Source organism: Patiria miniata, unplaced genomic scaffold (genome assembly GCF_015706575.1).
Source record: "Patiria miniata isolate m_02_andy unplaced genomic scaffold, ASM1570657v1 HiC_scaffold_5, whole genome shotgun sequence".
NCBI lineage: Eukaryota > Metazoa > Echinodermata > Asteroidea > Valvatida > Asterinidae > Patiria > Patiria miniata.
This window is the reverse complement of record NW_024037072.1, coordinates 28620269-28643197: the sequence shown is the minus strand read 5'-3', so window position 1 is coordinate 28643197 and position 22929 is coordinate 28620269. Positions and strand designations below refer to the sequence as shown.

Below are 22929 nucleotides of genomic sequence, written 5' to 3'. Positions count from 1 at the left end.
ATTGCTTCATTTCCACTTCACTACCAAATTCGCGTACATTTGAGACAAATGTCTATAAGAGGCGTCGAAGGGAAGACTCCGTCAATTCATAAGAGGATTCGGGGGTTTATTCTGCACGCACGCATAAATAATATTGATTGTTGTCAACGTTACTCTAAGCATTTACATACACAGTTGCTTTGCGTAATCCTTCCGGCTGGCCTGTTGATGGTTTAATTTCAGTCTTACCCTGTGCCTGAGATTGTACGTCAGGACCATGTTGCGCGCAAATGAATTGGCGAAGGCTTGGTAGAAGTTCAAGACGTCCATGAGATCGTCTCGCCGGATGCTATGGAGGTCGCAATATGTCAGAGCCTTCACGTTGGCGGCTGCTTGGCCAAGTGTGATGTCTTTCCAAAAGCAATCGCCAAAGACATCGCCAGCTCCTACACACACCAAGAAAAATTATTGTCACTTGATCAATTTAGTCCCTTGTAAGGTCTTCGGCCAAAAGCATCATTTGCATTAAAGTTTTTATTCAGATTCGAATTACAAAAGCACTCGAAATACAGAAACAAACCTTCTGAATGTAGCTAACTGACGTTCTAATAATTCTCCATTACGTGTAGCTGTCGAGGTTCTTCTGATACATAGGGGCAATATCGCAATCGCCAGTGCTTTTATGTTGGAGAATCATATCAGGACAGTGACATTTAATGCAGCAAAAGAAATCCCCCCCCCAAAAAAAAAACACAAGTGGATCCCCCTTGTGTTTAAACTTGAGAATACAGTGACGTATAAGGTATTGTCAACAATGCAAGAGGTATATTATGCACATGCATTGTATATAGTTTCCTTGGTAATGCAGCATGTCAGGCAGCGTTTGGTACCATAGCAAGATGTTGTCTTGACTGAGGGAATAAATCTTTGTTGGGCCGGGTACGTTTAAAACCGACTAAGGGGCTTGGCTGGACGCGGCTATTGGACGAAGCCGAACGCACCGCTGCGGGGATAAGTAATTACATCTTCATCTGACCTTGCCTTGTTGCGTTCCGAGGTAATTTAATGTTATATCAATGGTTCTTGGCTTATGGTCGACAGTACATGTAAATCAGTGAAAGAATTAGTACAAGAAATATATTTTAAAAAAAGTCAGCCAAACCGAAGTTTTTCTTACCTAAAATGGCCACCACCTCGTCATCTTGTATGACCTCCAAGGAGCCGGACACGACAAACCACAGGGAGTCCACGCTCTCACCGACGTGTATGAGGAGATCACCGGGAGCGCTATGGCTCATAGTGAAATTGATGGCTAAGGCTCGCAGGCAACCCTCGCTAGCCAGGCGGAAGCCTGCGTGCTCGCTGAAGACACTCCGGTTCAAGTGGACACACACGTCCGCTTTCATGTCTTTTGGGCAGTAGCTAAGAACCTGTCAATTTGGAAATTATCAAATAAACCATAAGGGAAAAGTGACCAGGTGCATTGCAAGTAATTGGAACTTGATTCTATTCATGACGAAAATACGCATAAGTACCTAAGTAACGGATTTGTTTTTAACATTCAGACAATATGAGTAAATTCACAGAGTTTAGAAACCCAATGAGATGGTTAATAATCGGCGCGGCCTGTGCTTTTTACACAAGAGCACACTATTTGTTTTATTTTGAAGATCACCCTCACAACCCAACACTGCTTTGCTTTCCCAGATGAAGCAACAAAGCAAATGTGATGCGATTAAGCTAAATGAGTCGTTTGTCGATCCTGGTCAATTTTTTTCCCCAGATTTGAAAAGAGCACAAACTCAGCATTACTGCTGTGAAAACCGCATGCTGGTATCATCTTTAGTTCAAAATGTATGGAAGTCGGAACACCAAGAGATGTGATGAAGTGATGTGATGAAGTGGACCTCTTTTGGCCTGAATCTCCAAATGAAATTTCCCGACAAACGACTCATTTAGCTTGATCGCATCACGTTTTCCTTGCTCCATGGTCAGACTGTAAGAGTCCATTGGTTCAGAAACTTTGCACAAAGGCCTACGCCTACTGCACACACGTTTGTTTATGGTGTAATTAGAGGATTGTTTTGCTTTCCTCTTCCCTTTTCCTTTGTTTGTACTTCAATTTTTTCGCAACAGCTGTCATTGGTTTTGTACACGTTTTGCAACCGAGGAGTCCTCGATTCGGTTTCTGTCCTGGATTCATTGATGATGTTGCACGTGAGTGTCCTCGATTTACAACATAAACACACACGCATGCACTTGCATATCATTTTCTGCACTTTTGTTGTACCTTTTCGGAGTCGATTCCTTTGCTGATAGACCAGGAAGAGACCACGTAGTCCATGACACGCTCAGATAGACCTTTGTCAACTTGATGGAGCTTCATAAACTCTTTGACGTTGTTCAGCATGTCGTGGTACCTAGCGGTGTTGTGCGTGAACTGCTGGAATATGGTGGTTACGTTACCAAAGATGGTGGCGTAAAGAAGAGCTGCCGTATGACAAAACAAAATTCAAAATGGTGTCACAGTGTCATAAAAACAATGAAACAATGGCTCGAGTTTCCCAAACTCCAGACACATTCACTCAACAAAAGTGGGGCAAATGAGTTGGGTATTTTGCCCAATGTTGACCATTAAACCAAATGACTATACCTTTTGGCAAAGTCGGTAAACTTCTACCCGAATAAACGACCAATCGAAATGATATCATTCCTATGTTGGGAAAAAAACAAGTTTTCAACCAAGTTTTTTTTCAGTGTTCAGGTTCACCACTTTCTGAACATTTTAAATCTCCGAATTGCTATGTTTATCCTTACCATTCTCATTTTCTTGACCTTCCTCCCGCCCTCTTTCATGCAAAAAATCTTGCAAACAAACTGGGATAATTTAGGATAACTTAAGATAATAATAAGGGCCTACTTACATCCAACCACCATCATCAGGATAGTGAAGACCTTTTCCAGCACGGTGTTAGCCGCGATGTTTCCAAAGCCAACGCTGGTGAAACTGCTCATTGTGTAATAGAGCGAGGAGATGTACTTCATAGTTACATCAGGTCCCGAGTTCGGGTCGAAAACCCCCTGAGCGGAGTAACTGTACGCGATATCGACATCTTTGGACAGCTTGGCCAGCCAGCCGTTCGTGTTGTTGGCGTCAGCATCGCTCAACCCGATCGAATACCAGATACAGGCAGCCCAGTGGGCGAAGAGCATATAGGACAACATGAGCAGAATCAGGAAGGCCACGCCGTATTCAATGTAGTGGTCTAGTTTCCGGACGACACGGCCAAGTCTCAAGAGCCTGACTACCTTCAGTGCGCTGAATATAGTGCTCAAATTCTGCTGTGGATAAAAACAATCTCTCTGATTAAAATGATTCATACCATTATTATGATCACGAATTCACGATACACTTTCCCTGAAGAAAATTTGATTCAAGTTTGAAGGTAATTGTAAATTGAATTTTGTTTTCGTCATTCCGGTAAAGCTTTAGTAACGTAGTGTTCGATTCTCATCTTGCACATCCTATGTACCGGATTCTATTCATCATTCGATGTTTATTCGTTCGTTATCTGTAGACATTGAGGCTATTTACCGAGACTACTGTTCCTCCCACTTCTAAACTGATATTGCGCCTCCCTAATAAACTTCTCCTAATCCAAAGCTCTCACGTACATTGTGCGAACAGTTCTTAAGCACTTTCCCAAAGTTTAAAGCTGTTCAAAGATCATGCATTTTAACAAGACTTGGCAACACCAAAAAGATGATGATTGCTAACAAGAATAAATAAAAGGTGTCTTTACTAACATTTTGCTGCTGGAAAGCATTGATGACGTCATATGGCAGGCACGAAAGGAGATCAATGATAAACCAAGACTTGAGATAGTTCATACGGATGACCTTGGGATCAGACACAACCTCGCCCCCAGGACCAACAAAGGTGGTGTGGAAATTCAGTATGACATCAATGAAGAAGACGATGTCCACAATGCCGTCTACAACCATACTGATATAGTCCTTGGCAGTTTGTGTGTCAAAGGCAACATTGAAAGGCACAGCTACCGCTGTATAAAAGGTGAGTAGGAGAATAATCCAGTCCCACATTGTTTTGAACGTGCAGTAATGTAGAATGATGTGAGGCGGTGTCTTGGGCGCCTCTCGCTTATACTGCGGCAAGACCTCGGCATCCAGAATCAGCATCTGTAATGAATTATAAGGACAATTAAAAACAAAGGTTTTAGAGAATCAACACATCGTTTTAAATTCCACTCAATGGGCAGTTAGTGTAACCACGGATCATACACGGTCACATTCGGGAGCTTATACAACATAGGCAACGGTGTTACAACTGATAATGTAGTAACCAACGGATAACATATCACCAACGGATAATATCACACAAATTCACGATATTGTATCACTAGCCGATAATGTAACAGATATTGACCGCTAGTGTAGTAAAATGTACTACACTCTCAGTCTGTTTTTTTTGTTACATTATCGGTTGGGACCGATAATGTTACCACAATTGACTGATAGTGTAGTACATTTTACTACACTATCGGTCAATTTGTGTAACATTATCGGTTCGTGATGCAATATCGGTCAATTTGTGTGACATTATCGGTCAGTGATATGCTATCCGATGGTTACTACATTATCAGTTGTAACAAACGGTCATAGCCTCCTTGCAAAAGCAAAAACCGCAACTGGCTATTCTGCCCTCACAGGTTGTTAAGATACCCAAAGATCTAGAACATAAGGCAATTACGTTAAATCGCGTCCGTAAAAGCAGTCCACCAATGAATCTATCGCAGGTTTCGAATGTTAATTCCTGAAATTTGAATTTACGCAAAAGTTACTTAAAGTCTACGTGTATTACATCTAAAGGGTGGATTTAGGTGATGGTTGGTGTGATAAGCCACTTAAACCCACACCTGTTTAGTCTCACCAATTTATAGATTACTTAGAGAAAAAAAAATCCCAAATAACGTCAAACATTGTTGGACATCAAATTGCTTAGGGCCTATTGTCTCTTATGTGTTGAATTCAACACCTAGCCACCCTATTTGAAAAATCCTGGATTTATTATGGTACTTCACTCCGTTATGTTATTAATATCAGTGTTAGCGACACCAATACAACCAACACCACCAATGTTTTCTTAAGGACAATTAACACATCGCCATTATCAACAGTACTGTCCCGGGACAGATGAAATCATTATCCTTCTCCTGCTTTATGCATAAACATAACAGTTACTAGTGTCTTCTATTTCCAACTATTGGTGTATCTGAGCTGGCCTATCATTTGAATTACATTTTGTGTTTATGTATGGAACAGAATTTTGCCCTCTACGGGTTCGCTGCCATCCGCTGCTTTGGATTAAAAAAAAAGTGCAATTGAGCGGGTGAATTTTCCAGACGTCTGTAGATAAATCAATCTTTTAATCCCCGTGTTTTCCAGTCGAGGGGTTCTTCAGCGGTACTTTCAAGTGAATTCTAATATTGATTATAAGCTGCAGGTATTTTCCTACAGGTCCTAATAAATGGAGCTAAAGCTTAGATACACACACTCTTCGCAAATCATGTAGTAGTGTGCAGGGTCTACAAAACACGAGTTGCATTTTATTGGAAAGAATATGAAACAAGAATTAACAAATGCGTTAAACATGAACATTTTGGACGTATGTTACGGTCGTCTTGTAATTTCGTGCATTCTGAGTTTGTGTCCTAATGTCACTCAGTTGGTGAGAACTGGTAATATTTTTATTATTCTCCTTAAGAAAAAAATCAATCACATTTTATTTTCATCACTCTATTTTGTGACTTTGTTTTTATAGGTATTTTACTGATATCTTTCCCGTTAATTATATGACTCCTAACCGATTTTTACTTGTTGGAGTTGACTCCCCTAAGTGTTAAGTTATTCAAATTTAACAGGTAGCCGTGTTGGGCTGCTCAAAACAATAACATATACAATCGAAGTTGTTCAAGAAATGATTTGATATCCAAAAACCTATAACTTGACTCCATAAACTTAGAATTCATGGTTTCATTCATGCATATCGTTTCAACATCAACCACACATGAAAGCTCAATTCAATTCCCACACTATTGACTGAAGGAGAGAAATGAATCAGTTCAGCACTGAAGAATTATCATGGCTGACCTATGTCGCAAATTAGGCGTTGAAAACAAAAACAGGCTAGAATTGGTCGGCCACAAGTGTATACGCCTTTGCGGAACCGGAGCAAGCGTTTGTCGTTAATCATGCTTGACGTAGCCTACGTTGTCGGTTGCCATGGGTTTATTATGCCAGTGCTAGATTTATTTTCTGACGCGACGAGACGCCCTACTGCATTGTACAGCATTACAGAAGGGGATTTATTGTAAATTATGACGTCGTCAACTATGCTATACAGGCTTTCGATGTAACTCAAAACTCGAGCGGCTCTCCCGTTGCATGTAACGCATACGTTACACAGTCACACAGCAAATAGATATCTAACTTGCTTACAGACATATCTTTTGAGATAATTTTTTTGTTTGGGGTATTTTTGTAGTTGTGTAGTTTGTACATTCGTACTTTTTAATGTGTTTGAAATCAAACTACGTGTAAAAATGCCATCGAATTTCCCGCAATTGGATAATAAAGTTTTTATTGTATTGTAGGCCTTTTGTATTGTGTTGTACGTACTTTTTTTCTGATAGAATTGTGTATTATTCGTAGGTCATGGTATACTGGCATGGTTCCCTGCACGTAAACTCGTTCCCGGTCCCCAGTTTCAAAAGGGGGGGGGGGGACCAGTTTACAAGTGCAACGCAAATTGTTCGATACATGTAAAGTAATTCCACAAAGTCTAAAAAGGTATACTCCCAATCCTTCCCGTTTTAACGATTTTTTTTAATAAAAGATTTCTATCAGAGCACTGACCTTCAGTTTATGTACCCTCTTGTGATGCCATGATTTTATGTTTGTGTTATTGATATGACCCAAATAGTGATTCACAACAGCGCCACCAAGCGTTTGGCCCGACGCGGCTACTGTTGAACTTCCTCGTCGGCTACCTTCAGTTATGTTACACTGCAGTTTTCTTAGAGGTTAACTTTCCCTGCCTTAAAAGATTTCGGTGTGTGTGCTTCTAAAGCATTTTAACGTGTATGTTTTTCTTGGTGGGAAAATACTTTGTCTCTATATTTTTGGGCGTCTGCAACCCTCACGATAAAGTCTTTCAGTTTTTGTTCCTTTTTCGAACAAACAGCCCCCATATTATCGATTACCAAATGAGAGAGAGAGGGGGGGGGCAGACCAGTTTACCCTTCAAGAGCTGAATTATTTTGGGCCACAATAAGTCAATACAACTAAAGTTATTGTTTTATAACTAAACGTGGGGCGATTTTTTCCCCTCGTTTTCTCAACCGAACGTAAATAACCTTGCATTGTTAGGGAGGGAAAATGCAAGTTATAAAACAAAATCTATTTTCGTAATGAAACGCAAGTTTCATCCATCGTGATTGCCAGTCTTAATGATACCAAAAATAACGAAGGCTGGAACGAGTAAGAATCCACAATTATATATGAGAGAAATACCATGGCTCAAGATATTTTTTTTATTTGTGTTGTGGTCAACATAACAATCGTCACAGTTAAGTATTCGGTTATGAATTATGTTTTCAGTTATGTATTCTGTTTCAGTTACGTATTCAGTTATGTATTCTGCCGTGCATGGAACATACCGCCTGGTGTAGGCCATGCATGTAGTGGTGGTGTCATATGAACATCGGACTCGTAAGAAAATCGGACTCTTTTTCCCTTTTATTGGTTAAACCCTCTCACGTGACCAGTCCCTCTCCTAATTATCTATGCATGAGCATGCGCAGTATCACCAATAAATCCGTATTTCATAAAACCTAAATTTATGCTACACCGGATTTACGCGAAAAAGCTGGATCTGCCCCTGCCATGGGTCTCCGGGGAATATAACTCCCCAGATGCAGTTAGAGATTCTAATGTCGGTGTTTTTTTTCTCCGTTTTAACCAAAGAGGTACAGATTCGCAAGAGGGTTCTTGGAGATAATTTATCGCGAATTGTAACATTCAGTCCACATCAGTATCCTATTTTTAAACCATAAACAGAAGAACACAGTAAACACTCTGTGGAAAACGTTATCTCTCTTAACACAACCATTGCCATATTGAATGAAAGTAAACTGTTTTAAGCCATAGACTTACGTGTGCGATTTGCGATATCTGATTTTGCGTGCTTTGTTCTGATTTCATGTTGGGCAGGTGTTGAGCCACTTGTACAAGTACTGATTTACTCCTGGTGACGGTCCTTGCAAGACGAGCAAATCTGCTGAGTCCTAGAAAACAATCAAGTGAGCCTTTAGAAATTAAATTTTACTAAAAAAAAATTGCTTGTATATTACGTCTATTATTAATAATAAAATAAAACTGATAACAGGCGTTCTTCGTTGGTTATTCAAAGGGACTAAAATTACTAATTCATGAAATGCATATGGTGCCATCGATGTAAAAAATTTTTTTAATGTAACACTTATCAAAAACAAGATAACAAGATTGAAGTAATATCCCCACGACTAACCACAAGGGTCGCCATCATTATTATATTAATAGAACTGAAATGTTAGCTATATCCAGCGACCATGCTTACTTTTCATATTTTTCCGGGTACTCAGACATCAGAATTTCCTTTTGAGTAAAGATGTCAGAAGCTATCAGATGTGGTAGTAAAGCTCAGGACTATAACCTTTCTGTGTCTACTTTAGTATACTTTGGGGACTTTCAAATTTAGTCAAATTGCCCAAATGCAAAATATTGGCCGATTAGCAACACGTTTTGGGGCACACTATGGGGAACTGTGTCTTCGTACCTTTTGCAGTTTCGTCCTCGATCGGTTGCTTGAGGGACGTGATGTCTTTGAACGTGCATAGAAATAGTACGATTTGATCTTTCTCATTTTTGATGGGAGCAATCTGAAGGAGAGACCACATCGGTGTCCCTGCAAGAGAGAGAGAGAGAAACAACATCAAATTTTTTTCAGAAAAACTAACATTTAGTTTCGGACTTCGGTGTGGGTCGTTTGTATGGTTGGGTTGAAAAACGGGTTGCACTAGGCAACTTATATACCAACAATACGAAAGTCTGTCTTGCAGCTTCGATTTTGTTAACATACAGGGTGATGCAAAAAGAAGAAAACCCACTTTTGACAGGAATTTTAAACTACTTACTTAACTTATTTGAACTGTTTCTGTTTTCATAATGTAGTGAAGTATAGCTCTTCACCCATACATGGTGAAAGAAGTCTTTAAAAAATCACAAGAATAGTGTTATAATGCTAATATGTTAAATCACTGTTATCCACGTGCAAGTCTAATGTAGTGATTTTTGTCTTTAAATCAAGCTCCGGAGCTCAGTCAAGCGGATGGGATAAAGCCGTCCGAAGACAAACAGGCTTGACACATGACATTTTTAAACTACCATATCTCAGAGACAAAATACGCATTTGCAATCCTTTTTTTCGTCACTTATGTTTAAAGATCAATATTTTAAAACGATTAAATAGAATTTTTGAAATATGCTCAACAATTAGTTACAATTGCTGTCAAAAATTGGGTTTCCTTCTATACGCACCACCCTGTATAGTTGTGATTCAAATTCGAGAGAAAAATCAACTGAAGTTTCATCACTCGAGATCAGCTACTATTGGTTGGTTTACTGCTAGACCTCTCTTTGCAACTATCTCATTTTCTGACTGACTCAGTGACTGACTGAATCACTGACTGACTCCCCGTCACTGGTGAATGGGCTAAATCCAGACCTTTGTGTAGACCAGGTGCATGAAAGACCTCCAATGAATAGCTATATTCTGAATGATTTAATCTTCACCCACGCCAGCGATCGTCTTCTATTTAATCCCTCTTTTCTTGTCCCAACTGCCTTTGCCTAAGAAAAAAAGGTCTTGTTAAGATTGCAACGTCAGGCCTTCTTTGTTGGAATTGAATAGACTTCGTGCGCGCTTCGGACCGGCTTTACTATAGGATAAATTACCAGTTGTTTACTTGTTCATTCCTGTGCTGATTTTTTTTTTACCGCTTGAAGAAAAGTAGACAGAGATTCTAAAAATTCACATCAAGGGCTGCAGTGCACAATTCTGAGGTGTGGTTTCTTTATGTAATTGGTTGTAGTTTGTACATTGGTATTTCATATCTAACTGTTTGTTCCACCCTTTTGGGGTCAATCAAAAACTGTTGTGTTTGCTGCCTCAATTGTTTTGTTATTACATAAATTACTATTTCATTTAGAGAAGGCCTATATTCCCAATGTATTATAATTGTCCACGGGCATCGCATTCCCGACTGACCACGTCATTAGTTCTTTCACGAATCATTAGTTCTCGGGGAATACGAAGATGGCCATAATAATAGCTAAGAAACAGTCTTCAGCTGTTTTAAAATTCCTTTGCTCCACGTCAGGTGATAAGTTCAATCTATTTTTTGCATTTGCGATTTGAATAATTTCCCGATGTTACACCTTGTTGTCACACCGCGGCCACTCACATCATTAGGTGGACACCTACGGACCAAGATTTGCACCCAAGGGGGACGCCTTGCATCATGTGCATCACTCAGTGTGAAACGGAACCCCAGGGGAAAAGCTGCAGGATAGGCCATAAGAAGATTATGAAACGAGTCACCTGTCTCGAGATATGCATCCTTAATTGATGATACAGTCACGGTAATACCCTCATGCCAGGTACATCAAAGTTTGAATATGACATCATGGTGACCAAGACCTGTTAGGGTCCCGTAGATGATTCTTATTGTTCAGAGTGGAAAGCCCGAGCAGCTGTTGATGTGGGCCTACCCTATTATGGAGGATAGAGGGCGCACTCTATCAGGCATGTCGCCCGCAGTTACACCCTTTGGAACAACCGCAGGTAGAATTTAACAGTGCTGGAGTTAACTTGAAGCTGCACATTTATCCAGATTTGATCCTTTTCAGCGTTTTCTTAACTAATTTCAAGGATCTGGATCACACTTATATTTCGGGACACTTCCCCCATGAAGAAAAAAGATTTCCCTGTCCTTATTATGACAAAAATGTCTCTTTAATACAAAAAACAGGAACCCAGGAATGGGAATAAATCAGGGCAATTTCAAGAAACTCCCAATTGAACCGGATTGTTGTTGATAAAATTTGACTTCACATTATTACCTACACCCCCCCCCCCATTCATGGTTATAAGTCTATTATAATTGTGCATCTCAATGGGTTTAAATATCGCACTTGCAGTGGGAATCGTGTCGAAAATTAAAAGTCAAATTGCAACATGATATAATTATGACATAATGTGAAATATCGTTATATCACAGCTCATTTCAATGGCTTACGACCACATGATAAATATTTCCTACAGGCCGTACAGATGTAAGGAACGGAGATGGACGTGTGATAACTTGCCGAGGTATGTTTTAAATTGTACTGTATCAATAAAAATGAAAAATCAATTGCGAATGATAATATAAGTTCGCTACGCTACAACCAATACTGTGCGTTCCAACCATTGTCCATTTACGGTAAAAGAAACAGAATGAAGACCTTTGCCGGTCTTGTATCGAGTCCGATCCGATCCAGCGTGCCTATAAATCCGAATCAAGAAACATTGGAGTCGAGACTTGTCCCGGATGCGATTTTTTTTTTCAATTAGGATCAGATAATATCGAAAGTTTGCATCCTCTCCCCGTTATGCTTATTTACAGATGTCCAATGACTTTAGAGAATTAGTTGTAAAATCAGGAATAAGGGTGTTTAAATCACCGACTCTTGGCAACAATTCGTGGACTGATTGAATGTAGTCCTGGCTTCTACTCAGTTGATCAGTATTCGAGTCTCAGTGAGACCTTTAATGTTTCGCTTCTTTTTTTTTATCTTTTGAATAATATATAGTGAGGAAGGAACATTTCTTACAACACGTGAATCCCATACAGGGTGGTTTAAAACAAAAACCGCCGAAACCGAGATATTATTGCTAATTGGAACAGAAGTAGGGCACATGTGAATCAAAAGGAGATATCCTCTGTTAGGGTTGAATCTCCTCTTTAAAATGACACCCTGGTCATGTCATTACATTCACGGTTGACTGAGCAGAGACCAAATTTATGAAAGGGTCTATTTAGAGTAGGCCCTATCAATTTACCCACTTTTCAATTGTGGGTTTTGTTGTGTCAATTGTCACAGAGTGAAAGGCTATGGTTGCCAACTCAAGCCAGGTGGGGGAAAATAAGAGAGATTTCACCATGAAAAGTGGTGCAAGTCTCTCAATAGACCCTTTCATAAAATTGGTCTCTGCTCAGTCAACCGTGAATGTAATATGCTTGATCAGGGTGTCATTTTAAAGAGGAGATTCGACCTTAACAGAGGATATCTCCCTTTGATTCACATATGCCCTACTTCTGTTCCAATTAGCAATAATATCTCGGTTTCGGTTTTTTATCCACCCTGTATTTTGCGTTTGTGTTGTCGAGTACAAGGCATGAGATATGCATGTAATGGACCAACCAGAAGATGAGAAATCCGATCCGTTAGGGGAAGACAAGTCGCGTCCCGCGGGTCCTCTAGCATTCCCTAATGGAGTCCCCAAGGCCATATTTGAATGTTCCGCTGGAACTCTTTATACCCCGACTCATCATCCAACTTGCATTACTCTACATGATAGTTCAGGTGCTTCGGTTTCATAAAAGCCACGATGGAGTCCATACTTGCATCTGATTCCGGAATCATGTCGGCATTGAAGAGCACGTTCTCTTTCTTGGCCTTTTGCAAATCTCAATTCGCTACAAATTACAAGTCGATTCATATTATGACTGTTCGTATCTCTTGCTGCTCCAACTCACCCATATCTTTTGTTCTTGGTTTCAATGACGTTCTTATTAACATTACAATCAACATCGATATTGCTATTTTTGGTTCTGGGCCTGGTTGCTCCTTACTCACGGTTCCTGTCGGTTTGTCAGACATGTATTTATTTCTCAGGCAAATTACTAAGAAGAGGTATTCTGCACGCACGTACGTGACGCTGATTTTGTGCCATCCCCTCTGCAGCCATATAACCCACCCCATAAACCCCCCCCCCCCCCCAATTTGATCATAACAACCACTACTTTCACTTTTATCGAGGACTTTGTAAACACAGCCGCCGTCGCACTAGACCTAATTTTTTAAGCTTGTCTTTGTCCGAAATCTCATTACCAACTCGCGATGTAATGGAAGAACCTCCCGCTGAAAATGTTAATGCAAGACACTTGGACGATGAACGAGTTGACAGGAAGATAATTATTATATTATAATCTGCTGTCCTTTGGCTTTTTTGTATTTGATTTCCTCCTTTTTTTGGCTGAAATAGCAGGCCCTTGTTTACAAAATTATGTTCTTTGCTAGCAATTATGTATTTCTGTTCAAAAATAATATAGATAGTAACACATTATATTGTGGATTTTAAATGAATGTAGTACATGTACATGAAACACTTGTGATTTTTAACCAAAGATTTAACTGTCAAAACAATACCTTGCATCGATGGATATAATAAAACCAAATAGGACTAGACCTATACAGGTAGTTGGATTTAAAGGTAATAATTGTGGAGCATATTATTGAAACACTAAATTTCACTTGAAGAGATATATACTTCTCGAGAAAACTGTGACGTGCATAATTTTTTTCTCAACACCTCCAAGGCCTTCTTTTCAAAATGTCCATTCATAAGTCCTGACTTGCACCATCTTACAAGTGGTAACACGGATGTGTAACCGATTGCAAGTTTCACTAAACTAAATTCGGTCAATTGGGGGCAGTATTTGTGAGTACAAAAAATGATGGTAATTCCCCATAGTTCCAAGAAATTGACGGCATACTTTAGCACAACGATTTCACAGGATGCTTGATCCTGTCATTTATTCACAATCAGGTAGGATATTTCATGATATATTGGCAGTTTCGCTTTTGAATGTTTGCAAATAGGTTTGCAAATAGGAAAACGTGACGCTTTGCTTTTAAAACCTTCTGAGGCTTCTGAAACCTGCTTGGTTCATCATGAGCATTAGTTTCGATTCAAGGTTAGTATTGCAATCATTCATACTATTTTGATCACATATTTTCTTCACCGCATGCAAAGATATCCCTATTCAGTGACATTCCTGGGGAAAAAAGGGCGGTGAACGCGTCATCAGTTTGTCTTTCCATGGACATTTGGGTTTAATGAGGAGAAGTCGTCTGTTCTTAATTAGCGCGTAATAAGACCGGCACAGTCCACAGGTTGTGACAAATTGATGATAAGTATGTCCACACAAGTTGACTTTCAAACTTGGGCTGAGCCACTTCCGACGCGTATTATATGCCATGGAGGTAGCACGTTTTCTCTGCATTATCTAAAACAACATCCCGCTGGTTATCTTAATAAGCATTATCAATTTGTTTAAATTTGCACAGTCTAACAGATGTACAAATCTGAGCAGTTAGCACTCATTGCGAATAATCTTCTTTCTATGACTTATTTCGTCTTATTGGGAGTCTTATTGTCAAATATCACCGATTGCTCTTACCATGGAGGAATTCTTATTCCTCCATGCTCCTCCATGCTCTTACAAGGCATTTTGTTTAGGCCTTGGTCTACACCGGCTTTAAACTGGCGCAAAAAAATCACCGACAAAATCCCCTCCAAGCAGTCCATGTCACTAGCCGTTAATCGTGTAATGCGGACAAAGCAAAACAGAAGTGTCTGGCCGAGCTGGGATCAATATTCTCCCCGACGACGTCTTACATCAGAAGTTTTGTGCCCGTGGGGTTTACACTACACTCGCGTGCCCTGGGGACCTGACGGATCACATTACGGTTTCACCGCTGCGCTGTGCTCCCTCACTTGCTTCTCGCCTGGGATCTCGAAAGAGGCAAGTCATTTTGACAAGTTTTCCCGACGGCCGTCGCTAGTAGTTGAGGCTTGTTGGAACCGTGTTGGGTGATTCCTAATAAGCCCTCTAGGCATCGTGCGTTTAGGCACTACATGCTGAAGTAGCGCAGTAGAGAAATCATTTTGGTAGACAAAAACAGTAATGTGATATTTAAGGAAGGCACACACATGCCCGAAGCGCGTAAATTGATAGGGCCTACTCCACTTGCTCACATTGCGCTGCCTTCGGCGATTTCATTACCTTTTCGTTGTTATCTTTGTTCAATTATGATGTACACGAAAGATGTACGCGACGTCTGTTTGCCTAAAGATGCAAACATCTGTGCCAAATCATTATTCTACCTTCTGACTGATGACATTACATTTTTAAGTACTTGAAAAGAGAATAGCATGTAACGAGCTTCCGTTTTTGGCATATCACAGATTCCAGTTGGATAATTAGTTGCAAGGGCGTACATAATATTGTGTAGGCGACTGGGGAGCTAAATTCTTTACACACCTATCTGTTGTCATGGCAACTTATTTTTGTCAATACAAAAAATCATGTTTTTTTCGTTCGGGGTATTCATGCACTTCAGATTAAAGTACATGGTCACGTGACCAGCTGCGAGGCATGCTGGGAACCCAATATGTCCGCCACTGACACAAAAAAGTCGCTTTAATGTTCAGGTTATTGGAGTACTATTTTGACAATTATTGCATGTTAAAATGCAAAGCATGGGCAACATAATACCATTATTTCTTAATTTTTGACGATGTGGTTGAAATGTTAAATTTGCGGACAAAATCATGAAACAATTGACAAATATGATATTGCCCAAAAGGTATATCGCCTTCATCGGTAACTTGCAATGCCAGAGATTGGCTGAATGAATGACTCCGTGAATGTTTGTACCAATTCAAAAGCATTTGCATTAAGAAATGTAGAAATAATGCCAAAATACTGCCTAAATACTGCCTTTGACCAAAAGTCGACACAAATATATAGCGCCCTCTTGTGGATTCCACAGCCAAATGACGTCTTATTATTCATTACCAACCGGCCAACATTCCTGCCAAATTCTAGGGAAAATAGGCAGAGGCATTATGGACATTAGGACTGGGCCACAATGTCCTAAAATACCCCCGGTCCTGAAGCGTTAAATTGTGGCTTCACCGTAAATGTCAAATATCTCACAGAACAATGCGGAGCAAGTCTCCGTCTCGGTTTTTGTTTCTGCCGTCTTATTTATTTACAAGCTTTAGCCAAAGCCAGAACAAGCTAGCCATGTTAACAGGCTCGATCTGAGTCAAAGCCAGAATACATGCATTGTCACGCCATCATGGGCATAAATATTAATCAAACTTTGATCCCACCGCTCCAGATGATTAACAACCCGCCGGGAGAATTTCAGTGTGTTCCCGTTCTTCATTCATCATTGTCAAGCTTGTTTATCAATTCATGAATGCATCAACTGCAGAACTTCATTAAAGTGAAAACAAGTCGTCTCCCATAATGAAGGTAGTTAATATTGGCTGCGTCCTCGTCCCTTGCTCCTCCAAGTGGAGTTATTACATCTCATCCATTGTACTCGGAGAAGGGAGCGAGAACTATGTTACCATAGCGTTTATTTTACCTTTCATGTACATTGAAAACCTAGTTGTATATGATTTGAGGCTTTTGATATATGTGGTCGCTTATAACCCACATCAACAAGGCGAATTTCTCATAAGAATAACACTTGAAGTTCAGTTATTATTCGATTCGGAGTGTACATATTAAACAAAGTCCACTGCCATGAACAGAGTCATAAAATGCACTTAATATTGTATCAACAACGAAGAGCACATGCGACGATACAGGTCAAGAGTACTCGGCCGGCCTCCATATTACATCACCAGAATCGGTTATGCAGTTTTACGTAAACATTCTGCATGCAAAAGTGGATTACCAAAAGGTCATGCTATAAGCTCAATCGACAGGATTCAGGATAAAAGTCTGCTAAGCTTATAAGGATATTTTGCAAAGAAAAAAATGATAACTAACCACAAAATATCGCTTTTAACTGGTTCTACACTGTAAAACCAGAGAACACATGACGTGTTTATAAATTGCGTAACGCGTTTATGAAATGAATGCACATGTTTAAAAAGTTAAACATAATATGTATTTTCTAAACAGTGGTGCTTGGAACATGTTTATATTACCTAAGCACTGCGTTTAAAAAAAAAGCATTTTCTGCAGTGGCCTAATTAAAATCAAACTGCGAGATCAAAACCAACTTCAAAACAAGAACAAATGACAATGATGGAAAGAACAGACGCATACGTGATGTTGCGTTGAATAGACAACAAATTCAAATACCGGAAATAATTATTTAAACAATAACAAATCAAATGTATTGAATTATAAGATGGAAAAACCTAAATTTATTTATTTAAGTAAAGAAAGTGTAGTCAATAACGAATTGCATCACATTTGCTACTAAAACTGAAGTTACCCGGAAGAACAGTGTGTTAAGTTATAGTCAAGGCCTATATGCCAGTGCGCAGTAAACACTGCAGTAAACACTGTATTCACTGCCAATCTTAACACAGTGTTTAGATTGCACGACTGACCATGCGCAAACCATTTCTCAGTCCCATGGATACATGTTCTAAAATTAGATCACGCACTACGCGCGAACAAAATACGCGGGAACGCTCGAACAAATCCGTGTCGTTTCATTGTCTGCGCGCCCGCCGGAATTCTGAAAATACACATGCCGAGTTTCCATCAGAGTAATAACGGTAGTTAACCGAATTGAATGTTAAGTTCCTGTAATCTTAAATACTTTTACACTCAATACTGGTACACTTTTCATCACCAAACCTACGCTTTCATGCAGATAAAGTTTGGAAAATAAAGAGACGGGAAGAGGGAAGGGTCCTGCCAAAAGGAACAGCCCTGGAATCGCTAATGCTGCAGTTCGCTCGTACCCAACGTTTTACACCGTGTCAAACGGACCGTCGGCAAAGGCTATCCGTTCCGCGCTCTCGTTGGATAATCATTTATCACTGCGCACTAGCTGCTGAAAGCAATGCAATAGGAGATCACCGTAAGCTGTCCAGAATGCCGTGGGTTTCCTCCGCAAACATTTTGCGAAGCGGTAATTAGCCTGTACTGGCGCACTATGCATATTGAGGGCGTTGTATGGGCCGGGTACCAGCAAACTAGTGCTGCATATACTAAATGTGAAGGCACCGTACGGGGTACGATCGATTGCCAACTCACTTCTACTTTCTAGCTAGCCAACAACTTAACTTGCAGAAAAAGAAGGGTGAATGTGGAGTACATTTTGACAGGTTAGTCACAGTGCAATTAATGTGAATATTATCAACATCAGGACCAGACATACGTTTAATATTGGCAGTTTAGTTTGAGCCTAGCCTCAGCAATGGATGCTGTTTGGTTCAGCGGTTTGGCCTAGGCCTAGGCTATCCTACATTGTCCTATCCTAGCCTAGGGCCTTTTTTACCCGTGGCCAGTGGTAGGCCCTACATGTCTTGCGTGTACTTGGGCATCCGGCCGGTTGTTCCAAAGTTTAATCGTCAGGTCGTTGTCTGGTTGTTGTATGGTCAGGATTGATGTTCAGATTGGCATACTTGGCATAAACCAAGGCATCCAAGCCCAGGCTAAATTTCATTGGTTAAGGCCTATGTCTTTTCGATTTGTACTTCTCTCTGACAAAGTCTGAGGTTGGGGTTTTATTTATCTTGCTGGAGTGTGGTGGAGGGTCACATTGCTATGAATATAGACCTGGAACAGTAATGACAGTAATAAAGTCACACGGCCTTAGAATTTACCTTGGCATAGGCCTACTCTGAGTCTTACTATAGTCTTACTATATTTGCATACATTTTCACGTTTCAAAATTGCATAATATCTGAACACCTCATAGGCTCATACATTCATCAAACTCATGACATTATTAATAATAGGCCTAGCCTACCTCTGTAATTACCTTGCTAAATTATATACACCTCATCAGTAGGGCCTATTCAAAATGACAGAATTCAAGTGTTCTCTGTGTGTTTTTAGTAGCAAATCCTATGAAAGATATGTCTGTCACGTTGTGCGTTTTCATAAAAGTGACCCCAATTTCATTGTGTTTTGTTCAGTTGACAACTGCTCATATTCAACAAAGAGCTGGGGTGCTTTTAAATGTCATATGTCTAGAAAGCACAGAGATCCGCATAATCAGAATTTACAGGTCAGCGATGATGAAAGTGACACTGGAATGGACAGTGACAATGAGTTAGACCATGCCGGAGGTGTAGCAGTTGATGTTAGGCATCGTAATGCTGCATTTGCATTAGGTTTAGAGTGTGGTTGCAATATGCCATCGTCATCCGTTAATGAAGTAGTCCAGATGGTGTCATCACTAATTGACGATCACTTGGCACATTTCAAAACACAGATATGTAGTGAGTTCAGGCAAAATGGAATCCCTGAAAACATAATTAACACAGTCAACAGCATTCCAATTAGCAATTCTCTGGGTGATTTCAGTACACAGAAAAATAGGAATTCATACTACAGTAAAGAACTGTGCTACGTTGCCCCACAGCGTGTAATACTTGGAGATAAGTATGTTTCAGTTAAGGGAGAACTAGTCAAGAGAGATGTTGTTGGCTATGCTGTTCCCTTTATTGATAGTCTAAAAAACCTGCTGCATATGCCAGAAGTGTGGAAGTTTGTGAATCATCCTCACACTAGTCAGTCTGAGTACATGTTTGACATTTGCGATGGGGCTTTCTTTAAGATGGATCCAGTATTTGAAAGAAACCCCAGGGCTTTGCAAGTCATCTTAAACACTGATGACATTGAAATTGTCAACCCTATCGGATCACATACAAAAAAGCACAAGTTGAGCATGTTCTATTATACACTGGGCAACATTCCACCTGAATGTCGATCACGTCTACAAGCAATCCAACTTCTTGCAGTGGCTAAAACAAAAGATCTTCGTGAAAGTGGACCAGGGGTATTGTTGAAGGACTTCATTTCACATATGAGAACACTGTCCACTGGAGGTCTTGACATGCAGGTTAATGGAAACAATGTACATCTAGAAGGACAGATTGTTGTAGTAGCATGTGACACACCAGCAGCTCAGTGGTTTGGAGGATTCAAGGAGGGTGTCTCATTTGCACATAGGGGATGTAGAAATTGTAAAGCAACAGGACATGAAATGAAGAGAACATTTGTTGAAAGGGATTTTGTCTTGAGGAATGAGGAAGAGCACCGGAGACGATGTATCATGCTGGATGACAACTTGTCAAAACCTGCACGCAATTACTGGAGCAGGCAGTGGGGCATAAACAACCGTAGTTGTCTCCAGGAAATTCCAGACTACAAGCTTTGTTCTGGATTTGTTCAGGACCCTATGCACCTTTTTCTGGAAGGAATTGTTCCTCATGAGTTGAAATATATGCTGAATGAATTCATATACAATTCAAAATACTTCACTCTGAAGTGGCTGAATTCAATGATAGTTTCATTTTCATACACATATCTTGAGGCAGGATCCAAACCTGAACAAGTTTATGAGAGCTGTTTGAAAGGTGATGGAAAATTCAAACAAACATCAGCTTCCATCTTGACCTTAATTGTTACATTGCCTTACATGATCGGGAGCAAAGTGCCAAGAGATGAGCCAAAGTGGGTCAATTTTCTCAGGCTGGTTCAGCTCACCCTACTTGCAACAAGCCCTTACTGTAATGCAATTACAGCTGCACTTATGTCTCAGTTAATATATGAACACCACAGTCATTTTGTGACACTTTACCCCATGGGCCGTGTTATACCCAAAATGCATTATTGTGTGCATCTTCCACGTCAACTCCTTTTGTATGGACCCTTGAGACACCATTGGTGCATGAGATTTGAAGCAAAGCATGGATTCTTCAAAAATAAGAAGTGGAAGTGTTTCAAGAATCTTCCCTTGAGCATTAGCACAAAGCACCAGAAATATATGTCATACAAACAGTTTGGGTCACTCACACAGAGAGAGTCATTTTTGTATCCAGGAGACATCATAAAAGAAGGAAGTTCTGTGCTGTTCAGTGATAAGTACCCTGAGCTTGTTGACAACATGTCGGGCATCTGTGGAGTTGATGCTGGGCAAGGCTTGCAAGTGTACGCAACTAACTGTGCTACCATACTTGGGCACACATACAAAGTAGGATGCTGCCTTGTTCTTTCTAACAGAGGTGATGATTTACCCGTCTTTGGAATTCTTCATGATATTTTGATCCACGATGGAAAGAAATTATTTGTTGTTTCCTGCCAGACTGTCAAGCATTTTGACAACCACATAATTTCATATGTTCTTGATCCTACTGGAGAACAAACCATAGTTGAGTATTCCCGGCTCTTTTCAAGGTGGCCGTTAAGTGTGCACTCATACTCTGGACAGACAGGTGTGATTAACAAATATTCTCATACATGCGAGCCTCTCTGAATCTGTTGTACAACATAAAGTTTTACAATAGGCCCAGCTTCCATTATGCTAGGCATAATTACATCTAAACTGCCAATTAAGTCCTCACACACTCGCCTTTCTGAACTCCGACTAATTGTTCTTTCTAATAACAGAAAAACAGAAAATGTGAATGTTTCAAATAACCAATGCACCTACTGTATCCCCAAATCTTCCCTAGACTGCCTAACCAAGATGTGGGATTGTCATTTTCGAGATGAAAAATTCCCCTGTCCCTGATTATGTTGGGGTCATGACTTTTGTCAAAGTTGTTTGCAGTGTACTGTAGAAAAGCTGTAATGAGCCACTTGCATAAAAAAAACACTCTGTCTGATTTTACAATGCATTTTCCTCTAAATGCACACATCCCCTATTTTTCTGCTTAAAGTTGTTGGTCTGGTTACCAGTATAAGGTTGACAAGATGCCTGTTTTCAAAGTCTGGAGCAGTGACAGACTTTCCAGAAAATGCATTCCAGCTACTTGCTATGAGGAACTTCTTAACAAAGGTATGTTACACTCACTTCTTCATAAACTTAAGTAACAAATTATTTGTCCAAATGTAATATTGAAAAAAAACCCAACAGTTATGGACTATCATAAACCCTTAGCAGAAGTTTTTGGAAAGTTGCACATGCACAGTATCATAGGAAGGTAGTTTGATTTACGACAAAAACTAAATTGGCAACTGAATATGTATGAAGTGTAAATTAATTTTGGATGGTTTAATGGTGGCTAGTCAATATTCCCTTTCTGAACATGGGGGGGGGGGGGGGGTTCCAGACGCGGATCCAGAGGGGGGGGGGGAGATTTGGGGGCCAATATTCAGCCCCCCCCCCAGCTCTGTCCATCAAATATTTTTCCATAGAAATTCCTGAGAAAAAAAAATTAGGAACCCCCCCCCCCCTGCTCCGACACCCAGATTGTTTTTGCTAGTAATAATGTCTGCCTTGCCAAAAATACGTACAGAGCCAGCTTTGTTAGGGGGTATGTGTACATTATTCTTTGATAAAGTGTTAATAATCGTCACATTTTAACAGCGCCCCCATTGAAATTATGGTATGAGCCCTGCCCCCCCCCCCCTCCCCACACTCCCCTCCCCCTGATTTTACGGGGGTCAAGTGTTTTGAGAAAGAAAAAGGTGCCAACATTTCACACTTGTTTTTTGCTGATGAAAAACAAAACCTGCAAAAATTCCTGGATCTGCCCCTGGGGTCATGAAAAATTAAAAATGAGAAAAATAACACAAAACTGCCACATACAACTGAAAGTTGTAACCTTGGGTGGTTGTTGGTTTGTTTGTTTGTATTTTTTTTTGGGGGGGGGGGACTAGTGGCAGGGAGGGAATACGTGCTAGGTTTAGGGTAAAAGGTTAACGGGGGATAATACTGATAGATGGCAACATTTTTCTTTCACATGTACCACCATATCTGTCATTTCAGCACAGCAAAAGTTTG

General features: G+C 40.2%; 1 protein-coding gene across 2 annotated transcripts in view; it reads right to left on the bottom strand.

The window, feature by feature from the left end:
* The window catches only part of LOC119741629 (potassium voltage-gated channel protein eag-like), a 39156-nt gene that overhangs the window by 6347 nt on the left and 9880 nt on the right, over positions 1–22929 (bottom strand). Inside the window, exons 2-8 of one of the 2 annotated variants that reach the window (XM_038217456.1) lie at positions 8876–9004; positions 8215–8345; positions 3787–4179; positions 2904–3321; positions 2270–2469; positions 1157–1409; positions 229–425 (exon numbers count right to left, since the gene is read on the bottom strand). In XM_038217456.1, the coding sequence (XP_038073384.1) occupies positions 229–425; positions 1157–1409; positions 2270–2469; positions 2904–3321; positions 3787–4179; positions 8215–8345; positions 8876–9004 (1721 nt within the window). The remainder of the gene's footprint in view (positions 1–228; positions 426–1156; positions 1410–2269; positions 2470–2903; positions 3322–3786; positions 4180–8214; positions 8346–8875; positions 9005–22929) is intronic. The other variant, XM_038217459.1, reaches the window with a different exon arrangement.